General features: G+C 33.1%; 3 protein-coding genes across 3 annotated transcripts; all 3 read left to right on the plus strand.

Annotated features, from left to right (window-relative positions):
* Positions 1-359: 359 nt before the first annotated feature.
* On the plus strand, positions 360-1,464 carry LOC133691664 (ethylene-responsive transcription factor ERF023-like). The gene has a single exon (XM_062112264.1). It carries the CDS (start codon positions 405-407, stop codon positions 936-938), a length of 534 nt encoding a protein of 177 aa, XP_061968248.1. The 5' UTR covers positions 360-404; the 3' UTR covers positions 939-1,464.
* An 8,785-nt stretch (positions 1,465-10,249) lies between these two features.
* Positions 10,250-11,061, plus strand: LOC133691877 (ethylene-responsive transcription factor ERF023-like). The gene is made up of 2 exons (XM_062112494.1): positions 10,250-10,865; positions 11,027-11,061. The coding sequence occupies exon 1, from the start codon at positions 10,312-10,314 to the stop codon at positions 10,843-10,845; it is 534 nt and encodes a 177-aa protein (XP_061968478.1). The 5' UTR covers positions 10,250-10,311; the 3' UTR covers positions 10,846-10,865; positions 11,027-11,061.
* Positions 11,062-15,501: 4,440 nt separating this feature from the next.
* On the plus strand, positions 15,502-20,460 carry LOC133691876 (exportin-2-like). The gene is made up of 2 exons (XM_062112493.1): positions 15,502-18,588; positions 20,021-20,460. Exon 1 carries the CDS (start codon positions 15,679-15,681, stop codon positions 18,586-18,588), a length of 2,910 nt encoding a protein of 969 aa, XP_061968477.1. The 5' UTR covers positions 15,502-15,678; the 3' UTR covers positions 20,021-20,460.
* The last annotated feature ends 2,163 nt before the right edge of the window (positions 20,461-22,623 follow it).

Raw genomic sequence — 22,623 nt, forward strand, 5'->3', positions numbered from 1 at the left:
GTCAATTTCATATTAATTGATAGATAACGTGTAAAGACTCTTACCTAAAAAATAAGCATATTGATTTTTTTAAAATAAAATAAAATAATGACCTTCAAAGATGAAATTGACTAAGAATAACTCGTTTTTTTTTTATATGTTTTGTTACAATTTAGTTTATTAATTTAGTGTAGTGGTAAATCATAAACTAAATTTATTACATTCGGTTTTAGTTTTTTTTATATGTTTTGTTAATCGGGAGGCAATTTATATTGTCAAACTCTAACTTAGATAAGGACAGTTAAGTAATTTACCTAGCTGTTGTCTTCTTGTTAGCGTCCGGGACAAATATAAATATTAATAATGTCATGACGTCCTAAGCCAACGGCTCTAAACGTGTATGGAGCAACTCCCATACGCTGAAGATGACCCGACTACAAATTCCCGATGCTACCCGGGGAAGCGGCACCCGACACCCCGCCTACCGCGGTGTCCGAAAACGGAGGTGGGGAAAATGGGTGTCTGAAATTAGAGAGCCACGCAAGAAATCACGCATTTGGCTAGGCTCATTTCCTGTGCCAGAAATGGCAGCCAAGGCATATGATGTGGCAGCGTATTGTCTTAAAGGCCGTAAAGCGCAGCTCAATTTTCCTGAAGAAGCCGGTGACTTGCCTATACCGTCCACGTGCACGGCCAGGGATATTCAAGCAGCAGCAGCAAAGGCTGCACATTCGGTACTGCTTCCAATGAAAAAGAGCAGCGAAACAAACAATGGTGGTGGCAGTGACGGTGAAGTTGCTGGTGATGATTTCTGGGGCGAGATTGAATTGCCGGAGTTGCTGCTGAGTAATAGCGGGTACAGTTGGGATTCTTGTGGATGGAATACTACTCTTGCAAGTGATAATTCAACGTGGCAGCCGGATGGAGAGGGTCTACAGCCATCCATGGCATGTCTTTAATGTGCCTACGTACATTAATTCCAGGCAAGCAGTAAATCTTCATGTCCTTTTAAAGTGGCTGTGTTAATCCTCTCCCTCTCCCTCTATATATGAAAATGTGTGTATATGTTTTTGTTACAACAGTTAAGTAATTTGTTCTAATAAACTGAAGTGGCCCCAATATATAATTGTGAGTTTACCTATTTATACAGCTTATTTTCCTCAAATTGAGATCGTTTTGGCATCATACATGTGCTGGATGAGGTTTCTGCAGAGGTGGCTGCAGTTTTTTCCCCTCCTAATGACGATGCTCATGGTGGATGTAGATTGTATACTAGCTATCAACCTCAAAGCCAATTTACTTGAGTTTTTTAACGTGCAGTCATCGTATTCTCGGGGCAATATTTTCTCTGGTTCAAATTCTTCGAGCAATTTAGTGCATTGAAACAAGCCCTTCTCAGAGCCGAAATATTCATGGAAATCACTGTTTCATACGTTGTTTTTTCCAGATTTAAAACTTGAAATAAATGGTAGAGTTCAATTTTAATGAAGCTTGTATTGACTTATCAGGTTCTAACCTGTATTGCAGAGGAACATGTGAGGGATAAATTGACACACTATAACTTTAAATTAATCATATTAAATGGTACCCCCGCTTAGATTGCAAACTCTTGATGTAGAAATGTCTGGCCCAACAGAGAGGTTGTATAAGAGTCGCCTCACAATAAGCACAGTGCAATTTCATCTGGAGGCCGATGTTTTGTAAAATTCCAGGTGCTAGAAAACAAAACCATCACGATAGACGGGAATATTCTTAATCTTCAAAAGATCAATTTTGTTTTTCGGGGACTATTTATTTAAAAGAACTTGAATTACTTAGTGTTCTTATTAGTAAAACTTGTTGATGTATTTTCTATTACCTTAAATAGACTCTGAATTGTCCACGTACACTGGACTTTTCTTTATTTTAAACTCACGAAGAAGATAAAAACTTGGGAATACACTTGCCATGCAAGGAATAAAGCATGCAGTACTGTCATAAGTTTGTCGTCTCAGACAGAAGGCCAATTCCAGTTACTTTGCAATTAAGTAGAGAACAAAAAAGCACGGAACATAGGTCGCGCTGTAATTTTATAGGACTGCAAGACTTTTGTGGTTTCAACTGCACAGTGAATCTGCAGGGGAAAGAGATCGCTGCCATTGCTTTCGTTTCCTCAACGTCATTCTGGCGTGGTCTATTTTGTGCTGTGCAATGCCACAAATGACAAAACTGAAATAACCATTGAATTCTAGGCTTTAATCATTCATCGATCACTTAAATTAGAATGGCCCTGATTGGTACTCTTAGCAGTCCACCGATTTATTTGTTATTCCAGGACTTGGGAATTATCAATTACGCGTAATTTGATGCAAGCATATTCTTTTTTAATCTAAAAATCTGTTCGGTCCAGAGCCATACACATAACACAGAATCGTCCTCCCTCAATTCTAGTATCTCACATTAATTCAGGTGTGGATTCGATCAGTATTTGATTCTGAAATGTTGAAATGATATCAAAGCACACGGTGCTTGTGCTTCTCCATCAGTATTTGATGGACGGGCTGCGTGTTCTTTTAGGGACCACGGTATCATCGCTGGGTCAAAACATAAATAAAGTTGAGAAAAACGATCTATATACAGAACATTTTGAATGCATTTGTCTTTTATGTTGCCTTTATTGTTTTTCTTTTCTCTCAATTCTCTATCGAGGGAACTCTTAAAGTTTCGCGTCGGCATGCATCGGCATTGGGTTTCTGAGCATCGGTAATGCAGTGTTCCTATAACAAAGCATCACCAGGATGGTGACAGAACAGGCAATTTAGCTTCAACTCAAAAGGAGAAACAGACCTACAGGGGATCCTCGTTTGGTCTCCAGGAGTTCAGTGACTTGGGAAACAGTGGCTTCGTCCAAGGTCGGCCGAACGCCGCTTTTTCTATTCTACAATACACGGATGTTCTTCAGTGATCATATTTTTATTCTTTGACAAAGACGACGCAGTCAAAACCATTGAACTTCAAAACTTCCCGAATACATCAAATGGTTTGCTTTCATGAAAAGTGCTGAATAATGAAAATTTGGATGGAAGTCTGCCGAGGTGATTCAAGTACAAAACTGTTGCACCTAACAATACTGAAAATCGAACCCGAAATATGTCTCATACGCACGACACAATTTGAGCATGCGTAGACTTGACTAGCCCAGATAGGTAAAAGGGGTGATCAATTTGTGCTAGTTACAAATAAGTGCTCTTTCTTCATGTCCATAATCTTGGCTCGCAGCTCACCGTTCCCTCTCGTATGACTAGTGGTTTCAATTTCTCGAAGCTCTGATTCATCGACAATGACTGAATATTCCGAGTTCATTGTGACCAGAAAGTAAAGGGGTAAAAAAGAATCAAGGAGAGTTGATCGTGACAGTAAGAGGCCCTGTCCTTCTGGAGTGTTGTTAATCAATGTGCTACAGGATTGATAAATCTCATGATCTTGAGGGGATAATATTCAAACATTATTCGGTGAGATAGAAAAAGAACCAATTAAAGTGCTGGCTCGCACCCGCAAGAATACTATATGAACCCGTGACTATTAGGTTGTGTAACTGGTGGTGAAGTTATCAAGTGGTGTGGTAGATGCACATTTGAGGTTTGAAAGATGATTAATCAGTGCAAATTAAACACTTTATGATAGGACCGGACCACCACCTACGGCCTGCAATTTCCGGTGTCACCACGTTTTTCATGGTCTGAAATTTAGCCATCCAAAACGGGTTCTTCAAGAGAAAAAAACAAGAAAAAGATGATAATTTCTTCTTGCAGTAGATTGCCAGTGAAACTTAATAATCTTTGAATTCAGGACAAGGTGATACTTGGGAATCTATTTGGTCTCCGATCATATTCAGGGTGCATAAAACCACTTTTCCAGCACTCTCGCGGTCAGTGCTGAAAATGTAGACATGACCAATTTATCAGGAATTAGCACGTCGTATTGTCACCTAGCATTAATTTTAAGATGAAAATCAAAGAAAAGATCGAGGAGAGTGTAAATTACTGTTTGGTTAAAAATGATTGGTTTTATGGAGAGGATGAAAGAAGTATTTGAAAATATGGTAATGATTGCTTTTTAAAATAATATTTTTTTATTTAAAAATTATATTAAAAAAATAATTTTTATTATTAACTTATTAAAATATTTAATTTTTAAAAACAAAGCATCAATTTTTTTTTTCAAAAATAAAACATGTTGAAACTCTGAATATAACACCCGGGAAACGACAAGGGGACTGCGGTGGAGATCGTGGTCAGAATTTAATGGCTTCGGCAGGTTTTCGAGGCGGTCCATCTACCATACATTGAAACCACAAAATTAGTGAATTTCACATGAGACGGAGAATGAGGAGAGGAGAGGAGACGACAAGGGAGGGCATTCATCATGTGGTGAGGTGGTACTGTATTGTCTTGTTCATTTATTTTGGTATCGTGACATCTTATTTACCAACTAAATTATTAAATGACGAGTACTAATGTACTTTTGATGAGAGGTGAAGTTTAGTTAATTTGATTTTAATTTTTCATTTTAAAAATTATCACTGTCACGTGTTTTAAAGTAGTTGAAAACTTACATGATTGTTAATTTTAAAATTTTAAAAAATTAATCAAAATATATATAAACTCATCGGAACATCTATATTTATATATAAAATAATTATTAAATGATGAGTTTCACGGCAAACTTCCTTGGATTTGTGACTGATAACTAGGTTGAAAGGAGGATGAAAAAACACCACACTGGATTGGCCACAAACACCTAAAACAAGTTTTTTATTAGACTTGAAGTGCCCTGATGCTTAAATTAGTTAAAGCTGTGTGAAAAATGTAGTTTTCAAGTTTATATGCTGTACGTACTATAGTGCATCCATGAAGATAATAAAAGCAGGTGCTGTGAAAATTTGGAACGTGATATGCATGTCTCAATCTTATCGTCTCTTACACAATGATTCATGGATGTTTATATATATATATATATATATATATATATATATATATATATATATATATATATATATATATATATATATATATATATATATGGATCACGTCAAATTACACAAGGAAAAGGGTGTATATATATAAAAAAATATATATTGTATGGCCTATTTTAGAAGGATAAAAAATCTAATTATTGATTAATTATATAAATGTTGAATGTTAAAAAGGAAAAAAATAGAGAGAGGGAGAGCATGAAAGATTTGTTTTACATGTGTTTCCATACAATCTTGCCACGTATTCAAAATTAATTATGGTTTGTTGAGTCTTTAACCAAAGGATATAAATAGCCACATGAACATAATAAATTAACCTCGAAAGATATACAAGGACATAATAAACCAGAACGATATAGTACAATAATATTTTAATGCTTTAATCTTTTAAAAAAATTAATTTATTAGAAACAAATTAATAATAACTAAGTCTAAAACAATGCATGGCAACTATAAATGATAAATTAATTATGGGTCATAGAACATAAAAATATAATTATCAAGGAATGATTTAGTTTATAATATAGGATTATCCATGAAGCTTCCCCCTCCCCCTCCCCCTTCTCCTTCTATTTCAACTTAACCAAATAATTTTAAAAAGTTAAGTTTATGAAACAAGCAAAATAGTGTATGAAAAGCCACTTATCCGTTTCATTTTTTTTTTAGTATGGGAACCCAAAACTGCTCGCCTGTATGATTTTGCGTTTCAAAAATATCTTTGACAAATTCTAAATTTGTTTTATTTTAAATTAATATTTTTTGATATTTTTTTATCAATTTCATATACTGATATTAAAAATAATTTTTAAAAAATAAAAAAATATTATTTTAATATATTTCTAAATAAAAATCACTTTAAAACACAACCACAATTATACTCTCCTCTTTATTATCAACGAAATATTCACAACAAAAACTTTTGGTGGGTGACATCAATTAATGATATGATAGTTCTAACTCACAGGAATGACAATTAAAAGATTGAAATGGCCGGATTTAAGTAAGGTCATACCCTTTCGTTGTTGTTTTTTCCCCCCTGATATTTTTCTTCCTTTACTTTCTATTGAGGTTAAAATTGGGTGATGATATGGAGAAGCAAGGGAGAAAGAGAGAGGAAAATACGAGAAGGGAAACGGAAAAAGGAAAAAAAGAGAGAAAGGTAGAGAATATGAAAGAAAGATTCTTCCACACATGTCAACATAAAATTCTGTCATGTATTCAAAATCAACTATAGTTCACTAATTTCTTAACTCGAGAATATAAAAAACCATAAGCATATTGTAGATAGAAAAAATAAATTAAAAAAAAAAAGATAAAGTAAACCAAATTGATATAGTATAGGGATATTTTCTAGCTTTAATCTTTAAGGAAACAAATAAAAATAATAATTTACAAACAAATAAGTGTAAGAAAAAAAAGTGTAAAACTACACATGACAACTATAAATGTTTATCCGATTTTGTTTTTTTTACCTTTCTGGTGGGTGGCGTCCATTAATGATTCCATAGCTCTAGCTCCTAGGAAAGACGAAGATTGTATAGCCTTGAGCAAGTCCATTAATGATTATCTGAGAATGTATTTGAGAGGGTGCTGTGGTTATTTTTTATTTAAAAATATATTAAAATAATATATTTTTATTTTTTAAAAGTTATATTTGACATTAGTATATCAAAATGATCTGAAAATATTAAAAAATATATTAATTTGAAGTAAAAAATTAAAAAATTTTAAAAATACTTTTGAAACGTAAAAATAAACAGGAGACCCGGCTTTAGGTTTGTTACTGCTTGTAAACCCCAGGGATTAATGTGGTCGGCTAGTATTGAAGCACTCCGTGCGAGCATATTTAAGAGTATAGTTCTTGTTGTTTTTTAAAATATTTGTATTTAGAAATATATTAAAAAAATATTTTTTTAATATCATCATATTAAAATCAAAACAATATATATATATATAAATTTAAAATAAAAAATAAAAAATTTTAATTTTTTTTAAAATAGAAAACAAACAAAACCTTAGATTTACACAGATAGAGTCGGCCGGGTGCTTTTTGTTTCACACCTTTCCTTTTTGCAGATAAGCCCCAGGTATGTGGTTGGTCTTGTCGAGCTTGTACCTGATTGTTGGAGTACGGAAGGAGATAAATGACCCAAGAAAAAGACTGGGGAAATTAAAGATAATCACCCCAACGGGCCACAGCCTCGCAAATCAGGCTATTTATGTTCGGTTAGCGAGGGACAAGCATGGCGATACTTTGTTGACATTGCCTGGCTATGGTGCGTAATCTCCCGTCGCAAGGCACAAGCAAGAATAACGAGGTCTCCGGAACGAGCATTAGCATGATTTGCTGGATCTGGATTTACTGGGCTGTGGCTGAGGTAAAGATAAACAGCAGATCGGCAAATTCAAATGCACTCTTGCTCTGACAGCAAGGAAGACAACAAGCAACAAGTTATTCGCCGTCACAATCCAGTACGAGCGACGGACCACTCGCCTTTTGTTGAATGCCAGCCCTTTATTCAAGTCCTCGCCGTTTTGGATTCTTGGGTCATTAATTTCATAAAAAACCAAAGTTGTCGTTAAAAAGAATTACTCCTTGCTTTTGTGGATGTTGAATTTGGGTGGCGGGAGAATCTAAGTATTGTTTTTTTTTATCAAAAAAAATTTTTAATTTTTTTTTAATGAATATATTTTAAATGTTCACTGGTAGATATGCCCGTGCGATGCCGCGGGCTTATAGCAGGTTTGTATATTATCGTGGATTTGTGAAAAAAATCACATAAAAAAAATTGTTACCATTCACAATATTTTAAAGGAAAAAATTATAAAGTTATATTTTCAATCAATTCAATATTTAAAAAACAAAATAGATAAAAACAATTATGAAAAAAAACAAAAAAATAAAAAAAAGAAGATGATAATTTTGGAAAAAAAGCAAAAAGCAAATAAAAAAAATAAAAAAAACATGTGGGGAAAGCTAAAACTAGATTATCAGCCAGCTTAATATTGAAAAAATAAATTCGATAAAAATAATTAAAAAAACATATGTGGGGAAACATTGCAGCAAAACAAAAACTATATAGGGAAAACACTGTGGCAATTCATATTGTTTTTTTTAAAAAAACTACAAAACTAAATTCTCAACTAACTTAATATAGAAAAAATAAAATCTACAAAGACCATTTAAAAAAAAAGAATAAATAAATCATAAAAAGAAAAAAAAAACAATGTATGAGAATATTATAGCAGTCCACAATGTTTTAAAGAAAAAAACTACATAGTTAAATTTTCAATCAGCTCAATATTTAAAAAAAATAGCAAAGAAAATTTTGAAAAAAAAATTAAAAAAAAAAAGAAGAAGTCAATTTTGGGTTAAAAAAAGGAAAAAAAACATGTAAAAAAAAAAGAAGAAACAGAAGCAAAAAAAAAAACTGCTACAATTGAAAAACCTACGCGTTTTAAAGTATTCGTTAATAAATCAATTTAATCACCCAAAACACTTTGAAATTCATTTAAAAAAATATAACAAAACCCGAAAAAATCTTTTCCAGTTATGGTCTATTTTTTTCACAATTTAAAAGTTAAAAAACATAAATTCATCTTAAAAAAAGAAATCATTGATACAAAAATCTTCCATCTTGGTTTCTAGAATATAGCCAACTTTTTTTTGGTCATTTTAAAGCAAGTTTCTCTCTCTATTTTATTATAAAAACTAAAAAAAATAACAAAATCAATATGTGAACCAAAATGACTTATTATTAATTTTGTATTAGCGATTTGGATTTCTTGTTTTTTATATTTTAATCCTTCTTCTTTAAACTTTATTTTTCCTTTATGGATTTTACCTATCAATCAGTAATTGAGAAACAAAAGGTTCCAATTGAAAGAAAGAAATAAAGACTAATGAAAAAAAAAGTGAGGTGATTGAATGTTAATATAAATGAATTATAATTTCACTTTAAATATTGAAGGATGAAATTAGAAAAAAAAAGGATCAAAATGAAACAAACAAATAAATAAATTATAAAGATCAATTCTTAACAATCAAATATTGAATGATGAAATTAAAAAAAATAATTAAAAAATTAAAAACCAAATATAACATAAAACAAGATGAAATTAAATGATGTAAAAAGCCCATGAAAATTCCAGTTAGCATGTCAAATTCATGATCAGGATTATAAAACCAGATTATCCTCAATAGAAAGCAAATAAAAAAAATAAAAATGTTTATTCTCTAATAAACCTAATATTGAATGACGAAATTGAAAAATAAAATAAAGACCAATATCAACTCGAGCTAACATTTAATACTTATGTCCGAGTCATAAGACTAAGATTACCATATCGGAAAAAAAAACATTGAAGCCTAATTAGAAACAAATTCAATGTTGAAGGACGGAAAAAAAATCAATTTAAAAAAAATTCAAAGAAAAAAAACAATTAAAAGAATAAGGTCTTAATCTTACATAAAAATAAAATGATGGGGATGACATTGAGAAAGGAATTTAATTAAGAAATGGATATAAAAAAAATAAAAAAAATAAAATCATATTTGATATAAAAATTAAATAAAATCAACAAATAAAAAATAAAATTAAAAAAACAATAAAAAAATTCAATTTTTGTTCAAGGTGGAGGAGTGACCAGTACGTTGACGTGTCAACAATTATTTTTTTAATATTTTATATTTATAAAATGCTTAAATTGCTTTCAAGCCATCATAAATATTACAAAAGAAAAAAAACCACCAGAGTAAGAAAAAAAAATAACCCGTTGATAGTTTATCTATTTTTGCTTTTTAAGAAAAAAGTAAAAAGATAAATAAATAACCCGTTGATAGTTTATTAATTTTGTCTTTTTAAGGGAACTCCCACCTTTTCTTTGAGATAATATGAAAGAAAAAGATGAAAATGACCAAGGATGGCATTTCTTTGATTTTTTTCTTCTTAAAGATATTAAGAAATTCAATTTGCTAAAAAAACGAGTTATTCTCAGTCAATTTCATAATAATGGATAGATAACGTGTAAAGACTATTACCTCAAAAATAAATTTATTGATTTTTTTTAAAGAAAAAAAATAATTACACTTTAGTGGTAAATGATAAACTAAATAATTACACGGTTTTAGTTTTTTTTATATGTTTTTGTTAATCCGGAGGCAATTTATATGGTCATACTCAACTGTTTTTAGACAAGGACAGTTAAGTAATTCACCTAGCTGTTGTAGTCTTGTTAGCGTTATAAATATCAATAATGTCACGACGTGCTATGCCAACGGCTCTAAACGTGTATGGGGCAACTCCCAGACGCTGAAGATGACCCGACTACAAATTCCCGATACTACCCGGGGAAGCGGCACGCGACACCCTGCCTACCGTGGTGTCCGAAAACGGAGGTGGGGAAAATGGGTGTCTGAAATTAGAGAACCACGCAAGAAATCACGCATTTGGCTAGGCTCATTTCCTGTGCCAGAAATGGCAGCCAAGGCATATGATGTGGCAGCGTATTGTCTTAAGGGTCGCAAAGCGCAGCTCAATTTTCCAGAAGAAGCCGGTGACTTGCCTATACCGTCCACGTGCACGGCCAGGGATATTCAAGCAGCAGCAGCAAAGGCTGCACATTCGGTACTGATTCCAATGAAAAAAAGCAGCGAAACAAACAATGGTGGTGGCAGTGACGGTGAAGTTGCTGGTGATGATTTCTGGGGCGAGATTGAATTGCCGGAGTTGCTGCTGAGTAATAGCGGGTACAGTTGGGATTCTTGTGGATGGAATACTACTCTTGCAAGTGATAATTCAACGTGGCAGCCGGATGGAGAGGGTCTACAGCCATCCATGGCATGTCTTTAACGTGCCTGCATTAATTCCAGGCAAGTAGCAAATCTCCATGTCCTTTTAAATTGGCTGTGTTAATCCTCTCCCTCTCTGTATATATGAAAATGTGTGTGTATGTTTTTGTTACAACAGTTAAGTAATTTGTTCTAATAAACTGAAGTGGCCCCAATAATTGTGAGTTTACCTATTTATACAGCTTATTTTCCTCAAATCGAGATCGTTTTGGCATCATACATGTGCTGAATGAGGTTTCTGCAGAGGTGGCTGCAGTTTATGCCTCTCCTAGTGAAGATGCTACACTAGCTATCATACATATCAACCTCAAAGCCAATTTACTTGAGTTTCTTAACGTGCAGTCATCGTATTCTCGAGGCAATATTTCCTCTGATTCAAATTCTTAGAGCAATTTAGTGCATTGAAACAAGCCCTTCTCAGAACCGAAATATTCACGGAAATCACTGTTTCAAACGTTTTTTTTTTTTTCCAGATTTAAAACTTGAAATAAATGGTAGAGTTCAATTTTAATGAAGCTTGCAAGTGCGGAGGCATGTATAGGCTTTGGTGTGCTATGGCAAATGTCAAGATTTTATTAATATTTTTTAACTAATTTTATGTAAAATATTTTTGTAATTCTTGATTGAGGTTTTAAAAAATTCTGAAAATTTATGTGTAGTTTTCTAATATGATACTTTAGTTTAAGATAAAATTTCAGAATTTTTGGAAGAATTCATAAATTTAATAAAAAATCACAATATGACTAGTTTTATGTTATTAGGTGTAATTTTCAATCCGACCATCAGATTGAGCTGAAATTTTACGAGGGATCTTAAAATATATTGAATAAAATCTAATTAAAATTTTAGGATGAACAAAGTTTGATAGTGCTAACAAAAAAAAATCAAATAAAAGCAAAACGACCTATTAAGGGTAAAACAATTATTTGCCATTAAAAAATAAAACAAATCAGTTCTTCATTTCTTTTATATGTTGTCAACTGGACAGAAGCAGAATAAAAAAAAGAAAAGAAAAGGCGAGAGAGAAAGAGAGAAAAGTAAGGGAAAAATAAAATAAAAATCCATGGAAAAAAAAGAGAAAAGTAAGGTAAAAGTGAGCGAATATCCTTGTAAACTTACAAAGTCCAACTTATAAAATACTAATTTAAGGAAGAATCAAGTAAAGGAAAGAGGAATTGAGAGAGGAAAAAAATTTAATTACTTTGTTTTTCAGTTGACATGAAATTGTTATTTTATCTCGGTTGAGGGGTTGTTACAATATCGATTCAGATTCGATTATAGATAAATTATATTACACAAAACATCGAAAAATATAACTTTAATAGTGAGTTTATTTTTACTTTTACTTCAATTTTATATATTTTTAAATTTATTTTTTAATATTTTGGATTATGTATTTGAATTAAAACTTTACGGTTGATTTTAAAAATTCATGTACATAAATTAATAATTTATCTTTAAAAAAATTATATATTTATTTAATAGTCTACGGTAGAAAATTTTTTTGGCTTCGCACTTGGAAGCTTGTACGGAGTTATCAGGTTCTAACCTGTATTGCAGAGGAACATGTGAGGTATAAATTGACACACTATAACTTTAAATTAATCATGTTAAATGGTACCCCCGCTTAGATTGCAAACTCTTGATGTAGAAATGTATGGCCCAACAGAGAGGTTGTATAAGAGTCGCCTCACAATAAGCACAGTGCAATTTCATCTGGAGGCCGATGTTTTGTAAAATTCCAGGTGCTAGAAAACAAAACCATCACGATAGACGGGAATATTCTTAATCTTCAAAAGATCAATTTTGTTCTTCGGGGACTATTTATTTAAAAGAACTTGTCTTACTTAATTAGTGTTCTTATTAGTAAAACTTGTTGATGTATTTTCTATTACCTTAAACTGACTCTGAATTGTCCACGTACACTGGGGAAATTAAAGATAACGCACCCCCACAGCCTCGCAAACCAAACCAGGCTATTTATGTTCGGTTAGCGAGGGACAAGCATGACGATACTTTGTTGACATTGGCTGGCTATGGTGCGTAATCTCCCGTCGCAAGGCACAAGCAAGAATAACGAGGTCCCCGGAACGAGCATTAGCATGCTTTGCCGGATCTGGATTTACTGGGCTGTGGCTGAGGTAAAGATAAACAGCAGATCGGCAAATTCAAATGCAAACTTGCTCTGTCAGCAAGGAAGACAACAAGCAACAAGTTATTCGCCGTCTCAATCCAGTGTTAACAACGTCTCGCCTGTTAACGAAAGTCATTTTACTAGTTTGATCTCTCGTGATATGTCCAGGGTACATGTTTAAATTAATTTTGAATATAATAAAAAAAATATGTTAATATTATGTTTTTTAATTAGAAAACACATACATGTTGTTTTTTTAATCCTGACGTTTTTATTTTTTTTTATATTAGAGATTTCTTCTTTAACAAAGGAAAGATGAATTTTCTTTTTATAGATACATTGGAAATACAAATTACTTATAGAAAATATGAAAGAAAGAAAAGATAAATCACTATAATTTTTTGAAAGATGATCAAATTAAATAATAGCTACTAATTTAAAAGTGTTAAGTAAAAGTTATTTTGAAAAAAAAAAGGAAGAGAGGGTGCCATTTAATTTTTTTTTATTGGCAATTTGTTTATCAAAATATTTCTTTGTTGGACCAAAAATTTACGAGAATCATAAAATAATTTTTTAATAAAAAATAATGTTTTTATAATATCATAGATAAAGTTAATTGTATTATTTATTATATATCATAAATAAAAAATTACATTAATTGAAAACAATTGCTCAATAATTTTATTAAAAAACATTATATTAATATTAACATTACAAAAAAAATTGAAAATATATTGAAACTTTTTATTTCAAATCTTTGAAAAAAAAAATAAAAAATAGGCTAAAGAAAATAGGCTAACGTTTGGGCCTAAGTGACCCAACTCTTGGTCCAACAAGAGATAAAAGCCTCGTATGTGGGCCTGCAAAGTCAAGCCTATTTGTCATGGTTTCTTTTTTTTTTTTAATATTTATTTTTAATAATTTGAGATGTCATCAATTTGTTTTTATTTTCATACGTCACATTATCTGCCTATCTAGTTTTTGACCACTAAATAAATGGCTAAAAATTAAAGTTTTTTTTTTTTCATTTAAAAATTCATTTTCAATTTATTTTTATTTAATGAGCATCCTTTTAATGTCTATAAATTAATTTACCAACCCGAAATACTATAAAATTCATTAAAAAACATATAATAAAACCCGAAAATAAAATAATCTCAATTATGGTTTTTTTTCCAGCAATTTAAAGGTCAAAATACACCTTCATTAAATTATTGGATTGATTTTAAGAAGAGGAATACATTGATACAAATATCTTTCATTTTGATCCCTAAAATATGGTCAACTGATATTTTTATATCTCTCATTCATCTTTTTTCTGGCAAGTTCCTCTTTCCTTTCAAACATAATGACTAAGAAAATTAACAAAACAAACTTTTAGATCAAAATGACTTATTGTGTGAATTTTATATTGGCCATGTGGTTTCCCTGCTTTTAATATTTTGATTTTTAATCTTTGAGTTTTGTTTTTTCTTTATGGATTTCTCCTATCAGTCATTAATGGAGAAATAAAAGGTCCCAATTGAAAAAAAGAAAGAAATAAAGACTCTAATGAAAAAAAAGTGAGGTGATTGAACGTTCATATATGAATAATAATGTCCTCGGTAAACTCTTTCAGGAGAATAGTACTTTACTAGAAAGATGGCACGGGCTTCGCCATGGACAAGACCTATATATATAAACAATAATATATCTATTAAATACTTTAAAATATACTATTATTATAAATTAATAATATATCTATATAGAAAATAATATATTAGGATATATTACTATAAAATATAAAAATATATTAATTTTATATATTAGTGCATGTAATACTTTAATTTAAAAAATATCGCTAAAAAATACATTTGAATACAAAAAATGTTATATCATGCAATAATTATATATTTTAAATTATATAAATTATGTTGTAAAATTAGGATACCATAGAAAATAAATTTATTTTTAATTTTCTCCAAGCATCAAAAAATGATTATATGTATATAACATTATATTTAAAATATTTATATTATATAGTTATATTTTACAAGATAAACTATATATAAATATATTATATAATAAATTATTTTTTTATCATTACACTTTTTTATTTTTATATCTCATTATTTCTTATAAGTAGTGAAATAGTTACATGTGATGAACTTGAATGAAAAAATTAAAATTTTAATAATTAATTTTTCATCTTATTTTTCATGACATAGAAAAATACTATTTTTTTTAAAAAATTATCATAAAAAATTAATTTACTTTCTATATAAACCACTTTAGAAAAACTACATTCCATCTAATAAATGAGTGCTAAATTACGATAAACAAATCATTCATTCAACGTTAACATCATGGATCTACTAGTTTTGGACTAACAATAAGAGCTTGGACTCGACTATTTCTATTTGGGCCTAGATCGCCGGCCCAAGTAAACTTGCCTCTCTTCTCCGAGTTCTCTCCTTCAAACCCACGAAACGGAACCATCCATCATCCACCAGAATAAAGCCCAGTCAGTCTACCATACTGTCTGTCACTCACGGTCAGAAACCCTCCAAAATTCTCTTCAAAAAATCCCTTACTTTTCCCTCTCTAGCCATTTCACTTTCCACTCTCTCTCTCACACACTCTAATTTTCGTATTTCAAATTCTTAAATCCCCAGAGAGCTGCCTACACTCACAAACTCTAAAAAAATTCCCAACCAAATCATGGAATACAATCCAGAGTTCCTCTCTCGATGTTTCCTCCACACACTCTCTCCACAACCCGAACCTCGCCGCGCCGCCGAATCCAAACTCACCGAACTTGCCAACCACCCTAACTACGCCCTCGCCGTCCTCCGCCTCGTAGCTGAACAGTCAATCGACGAACAGATCCGCCACGCCGCCGCTGTCAACTTCAAAAACCACCTCCGCTCCCGGTGGGTTCCATCTCTCGATTCCTCCTTCACTCCAATCCTCGACTCCGAAAAGGACCAAATCAAAGTCCTTATTGTCAATCTCATGCTCTCCTCTACTCCTCGAATCCAATCTCAGCTCAGCGAATCGCTCTCTCTTATTGGACAACACGATTTCCCTAAATCCTGGCCCACTTTGCTGCCTGAACTCGTGTCAAATCTGCGAGCCGCTTCGCAATCCGATAATTATGCTTCAATTAATGGTATTCTCGGTACTGCTAATTCCATTTTTAAGAAGTTTCGTTATCAGTACAAAACGAACGATCTCTTAATTGATTTAAAGTATTGTTTGGATAATTTCTCCGCTCCATTGCTAGAAATGTTCCTTAGGACAGCGGCTTTGATAGATTCCATGGTTGGTTCAGGTGGGGGGTCTCCGGTTACTCTAAAGCCGTTGTTTGAGTCACAGAGATTGTGTTGTAGAGTATTTTATTCATTGAATTTTCAAGAGTTGCCCGAGTTTTTTGAGGATCATATGAAAGAGTGGATGACTGAATTTAAGAAATATTTAGTGAATAACTATCCTGTGCTGGAGAGTAGTGCGGAAGGATTAGGTCTGGTTGATGAGCTTAGGGCTGCGGTATGCGAGAATATTAGTCTTTATATGGAGAAAAATGAGGAGGAGTTTAAGGATTATTTGAATGATTTTGCGCAAGCAGTTTGGACTTTGTTAGGGAAAGTGTCCCAGTCTTCGAGTCGGGATAGTTTAGCTGTTATGGCTATTAAGTTTTTGACTACGGTGAGTACCAGTGTTCATCATACTTTGTTTGCAGGTGATGGGGTTATACCACAGATTTGCCAAAGTATTGTGATTCCTAATGTGAGGTTGAGGGATGAGGATGAGGAACTTTTTGAGATGAATTATATTGAGTTTATTAGGAGGGATATGGAAGGGAGTGATGTAGATACCAGGAGAAGGATTGCCTGTGAGTTACTTAAAGGGATTGCAACAAATTACAAGCAGCAGGTGATCAGTATAGTTTCTGTTCAGATTCAGAATTTGTTGACTTCGTATGCTGCAAACCCAGCTGCAAACTGGAAGGACAAGGATTGTGCAATATATTTGGTTGTTTCCCTTTCAACTAAGAAGACCGGAGGTAATTCTGTTTCAACTGATCTTGTTGATGTTCAGAGCTTTTTTGGGTCGGTAATTGTGCCTGAGTTGCAGAGTCAGGGTGTAAATGCTTTTCTGATGCTCAAGGCTGGTGCTCTTAAATTCTTTACAATGTTTAGGAATCAGATACCAAAGCATCTTGTACTTCAGCTGTTTCCATATTTGACTCAATTCCTAGGTGCAGAGTCAAATGTGGTTCATTCTTACGCTGCAAGTTGTATAGAGAAACTCTTGTTGGTCAAGGACGAGGGGGGAAGATCAAGGTATACCTCGGCAGATGTAGCTCCAAATCTGCCAGTGCTGATGAATAACCTCTTTACTGCCTTAAGGTTTCCAGAGTCTGAGGAGAATCAATACATAATGAAGAGTATCATGCGGGTTCTAGGGGTCGCAGAAATAACTCCTGAGATTGCAGGACCTTGCATTGCTGGATTGACTTCTATTCTGGCTGAAGTTTGTAAGAATCCAAAGAATCCAATTTTCAATCACTATCTCTTTGAGTCAGTGGCTGTTCTTGTAAGGCGGGCATGTGAGAGAGATATCTCTCTCATACCATCTTTTGAAATTAGCCTGTTTCCTATACTCCAGGAGATCTTGGGAAATGATGTGACTGAGTTTTTGCCTTATGCGTTCCAGCTCTTGGCTCAACTTGTTGAGTTGAATAGACCACCCATCTCAGATATTTACATGGAAATTTTTAAACTTCTCCTGTCTCCTGATTCTTGGACCAGAAATTCAAATGTCCCAGCCCTTGTGCGTCTCCTTCAGGCTTTCCTTGAGAAAGCACCTGAAAAGCTCAACCAAGAAGAGAGACTAGCCCAGGTGCTTGGCATATTTAACAGGCTTGTGTCAGTCCCTAGCACTGATGAACAAGGCTTCTTTGTGCTGAACACTGTTATTGAGAATCTTGACTATGGAGCCATTGCTCCCTATGTTGGTCACATATGGAATGCCCTATTCACACGCTTGCAAAGTAAACGCACAGTAAAGTATATCAAGTCTCTTTTGATCTTCATATCACTCTTTTTGGTCAAGCATGGCTTTGCAAACCTTGTGGACTCTATGAATTCAGTGCAAGCTGGTATATTTTTGATGATTTTGGAGCAGTTCTGGATACCTAATCTCAAGCTGATCACTGGGCCCATTGAGGTTAAGTTGGTATCGGTTGCCTCAACCCAGCTTATCTGTGAATCTCTTACCCTTTTGGATGCTGGGGCTGTTAGAAACTGGGGGAAAATGCTGGACAGTATTGTAACTCTCCTCTCACGACCAGAGGAGGATAGAGTTGGAGATGAACCAGAAATGCCAGATATTGCTGAAAATACAGGTTATACTGTTGCATTTGTCAATCTTTACAACGCTGGAAAGAAGGAGGAGGATCCTCTGAAGGACATAAAAGATCCTAGGGAATTCTTAGCTACTTCATTAGCGAAGCTTTCTGCCCCATCCCCTGGGAGATTTCCCCAGATCATCAGTGAAAATCTTGATCCAGCAAATCAAGCAGCATTGCACCAGATTTGCAGCACTTACAATTGCCCGGTTGTTTGAGTGAGTAGCTATATTAGCTTTACATTTATCATCTCATATTCTTTGTTTTTTACTGTGATGCTTCTGTTTTTCTCAGTTGTCTTTTTTTTTTCTTTTTATGTTTTGGATAAGATCAGTAGCATTGCTCGTGTATCAGAAAATAAATTAAAATTATGTCAATTGTAGTGAGTCTTTTAAATGAATTTAATTGCTTTGCACGTATTCAGAGAATGCCTTATTTAACCAGTCCTATTAACTCAATATAATGTAATTGGTTATCTTCACCAAACATTTGCAACAGGTAATAATGATATAATCAACATGATTTTTATATGGTATTATGATTATGGTACCATAACCTGTTTTCATTGTGATTTTTTTTTAACAGACTTGATTGTTCTGTTCTCTTGAATGTTTCTGTAGTACTAATCAATGCATGTTTCATTGTGTTTCCTGCAAGAGGGAGAGGCCTACTGAGAGTCTGCAAGTTTCTAGGGTGTAGCTGCATCTGCTTTGTTTTCTCTTACAAAGTGTGAGAAGTGTAGATACTTAGCCTCGTGGTTGTCTTGTGTTTTGTATCATGCAATTGTCATGTTTTCTTTTCTCTTGTATTTGTAGTCAACAAGACCCCTTCAATGCAGGGCTTCTTAAAATTTTCTTAACGGCATTTGGTCACTATTTCATATTGAATCTCAATTGATTCTTTAATGACAATGCTTGTCGCTAGTGTTTTTGGGTAGCACAAAAATTTACCAAGTAATTTCATTTTCTTCATGAGAATTTGTGAATTATCATGGCTGCACCCTACATGACTATATTCTTCTATAGCTCATGCATTCAGAGGCGGGCATTCTGCAGTCATCTCAGGATGTTGTAGCTAGGTGACATATTTAAAGCGAGAAAACAGCCATGGCATTGTAAACTGAAACTGTGAATTTAAAGCCTGTGCTAGCTGAATATTACAATGTACTTGATTCAACAGGGAAGAGTGTTGTAAATTTCCAAACTGACTCGTTTAGCTCCAACAACATAGAACATAAATGGTAAATTGCTGAGTTTTTATCACCAGTGCAGTGTTTTTGTAGCTGAAGGCTATTAACATTATTTATGAAGTTGTGGTAGAGTGTAGGAATCATCATACTAACATTTCTGATAGCTCATAATCTTCTATGTATGATTATTCTTCTCTAAAACTGGAAATTTGTATTTTGCTCATCAGATTTTTACTTTGCTTTGTTTTTTACAATCTTCCTTGAAATCTATTGTTAAGCCCTCAGGAGATCTCGTGTTATGGAGCTGTAGCTGCCTTGTTTTGGGATGTCTTTGATTGTTTTTAATTTGCAATGCTAATTGCCGTTTGATGTAACATCTTTAACATATTTCCGCCTTGTACTTTTTAAATATACATGCAACTACAAGAGAGATCTTACAATTTTGTTGTGCTCTCTTTCAGAATCTCATGTGGGAGTTGAGCTCAGTTATGTGGTCAACAAGGTTTTTCATCACATTACAACAAGACGGTATACTCTTTGCATTGTGGTCAACAGGTTCTACCAAGTAATAAACTTGCTTGCAACTTCCTATGATATTGCAGTAATGACTTGATTTTGTGGCCACAGCCTGGCAGTGATTTTCCTGAAGAGTTAATGATGGTTCCGCAATGTGTTTTATGGGGTCTGGTGTAACAAACCCCCGTTCAGGCTTTGTTGTGAAGAGTTTTTTTAGTCTTGCTCGGCTGCATCTGTGATTTAATTTAGGCCTATATTCTTTGGTCAATTGAGCTGTAGTTTGTGTACTATACATGTATGCGTTGCTGTCAACGGGCTTGTGAAAAAAAAAATACCAGTTTTTGAAGGAATTGATTTGGTCACAGTGCAGGTGAATTTTGGTTGATTTGCTGTTGCAAGGCTTCACAACTACTACTTGCATGTTCTTGTGGAAGATTTGATTTTACATACGATTTTTTCCTGTGGAATGATGATGGTTCAAATAGAGATAAAGACTATGATAGTGGCAGAAATTTCGTGAGCACCTCAAGAGAACAAGCTATTCCAGCTTGATACCCGTCAAGAATCCCCTACTATTATTGTATAGCAACAGGTGGGTGGTTCAATAACATGGAGCTGCAAATTACACGGCTGAAAGCAGTGTACAAATCCAGGACATCCCATTTTGATTGAAACTTTCGTCTCTTGGCCTCAACGTTAGCGTTTGGGCGTCCTATGCTTTGATTTTTGTGTTTCATGTTCTTTAGAACTGTTTCAGACTTTTATGGAGCAGGATCTGGACTTGGAAAGGGTCACAAGGGCCCCAATTCATTCATTCAGGAGATGTTTGATAGAATTCATCAGGTCGTACAGAGAATTAGGGGGAAATTTGGAGTAAATTGTGAGTAGCCTTGAAATTTGAGATGGAAATTTGAAGAGGTAAAAACTAAAAACTGAGATTGGATATAATAATAATAATATAGCGTTCATGCGTTTGGATTCGGTTATTGATATATAGAAAAATCTCCTATTTTCTTGGTAAAGGCGGAAAAAAAAATAACTTTTTGTTACCAAAAATCTCAATTTTTTTATTAGAATCCCCGGAACGCAAAAACGCATGCACCAAATATTATTTTGAGAAAAAAAAACCATAAATCCCACTTTCAATCCGCTTGCTTTTTCGGAGCGTTACCTTCACATTGGCCCTGAACACCGGAGCTGGTTATGTTATGATGAAACCAATGGGATTCGAAAGAAGACCTTTTAACTTTTTTGCACATACCCTTTATCCTCTTCCTTTCCATGTTGTCTTTTTCTTATTCTTCCTTCTTCGATTATTTTATCCAAATTGCTCATAAAATCCACACAAAAGCACTCACTTTGGTCCGTTTGAAATTATATTATAAGCGGCATTTCATGAAAATTTTAATTTTTTTTGTTTAATTTTTTTTATATTTTTGAATTGTTTTGATATGTTGATGTCAAAAATAATTTTAAAAAAATTATTTTAATATATTTTCGAATAAAAAGTAATTTATACCTAATTAATTTAATTGATAGCAACAATTCACACCTAATTCATCTAACCTCAATTAAACCCTAACATAACATAATCAACTCAAACAATAATCATTTAAATCTTAGCATAATCATACAATAACAACTAAATCCATAAAATTAAGAATGAGATTAAGTGCTTACCTTGTTTAGTGGTAGCAGTGGAAGTGATGGCAAGTCTGCGGTAATAGAAGGTGAAAGAGAGGGGGTAGTGATTTTGGGTGGAAGAAAAAAAGCAAAAAGAGAGGAAAAGATGATGAGATAAAGCTTAATTTTGAAGGAAAAAATGGTTGTAAAGTGGAGGGGAAGCTCGGGTGGGCGAGGGAGAGGAAGGGTCGGAGTATAAGATGCAAAGGAGAAATTGAAAAAAAGATGCAAAGGGTTTCTAATTTTATAGGTTGTGTTGTTCAAAATAGCACAACCTAATTCTACGATGTTGTTCCCAACAACACAATTTATATGTTGCTTTATTCCTAGCAAGACAACATGTACATTAAAAAAAAATAGGTTATGTTGTTCCCAACCATGCATTTCATTAGCCTATTCAATTTTCCCAAATATTTTTTAAATTGTTATATTATGCTAAAAATATTTGTTAAACATGTTTTTCTTTAAATAAAAAAAAAACCTATGATAAGAGGTAGGAGAGATGGAGTGTTCTTAGTTCTCAAGATTCTCAACATCAGACAAGGAGCCAATAGCTTAGAAGTGTTCAATTAGGTTAAAAGTGAGTCATTATTTGTATAGAAAAAAAATGTAAAGCTCATGATATTTTTTAAAAAAATTAACACACAAAATTAAAAATGTTGACACAACAGTATAGTTTATACATGTCACGATTGAGAAACATGATATTTATAGCCTGTCACTATTTAGAATAACGATTTAAACACAAGTATTAAATGGGCATGAAAGAGGAGAGAGAAAAAAAGAAAAAGAAAAAAAGATCTTGAAGACACATCAGAACTCTAATTACAACAACACTAATATCATTGAAAAGATCTCGATGAGA

The sequence above is a fragment of the Populus nigra genome, chromosome 4 (assembly GCF_951802175.1).
Source record: "Populus nigra chromosome 4, ddPopNigr1.1, whole genome shotgun sequence".
Taxonomy (NCBI): domain Eukaryota; kingdom Viridiplantae; phylum Streptophyta; class Magnoliopsida; order Malpighiales; family Salicaceae; genus Populus; species Populus nigra.

What these genes read in the sequence shown, in the direction of transcription:
- LOC133691664 (XM_062112264.1), top strand. Translation starts at nt 405, where the DNA reads ATGACCCGACTACAAATTCCCGATGCTACCCGGGGAAGCGGCACCCGA.
- LOC133691877 (XM_062112494.1), top strand. Translation starts at nt 10,312, where the DNA reads ATGACCCGACTACAAATTCCCGATACTACCCGGGGAAGCGGCACGCGA.
- LOC133691876 (XM_062112493.1), top strand. Translation starts at nt 15,679, where the DNA reads ATGGAATACAATCCAGAGTTCCTCTCTCGATGTTTCCTCCACACACTC.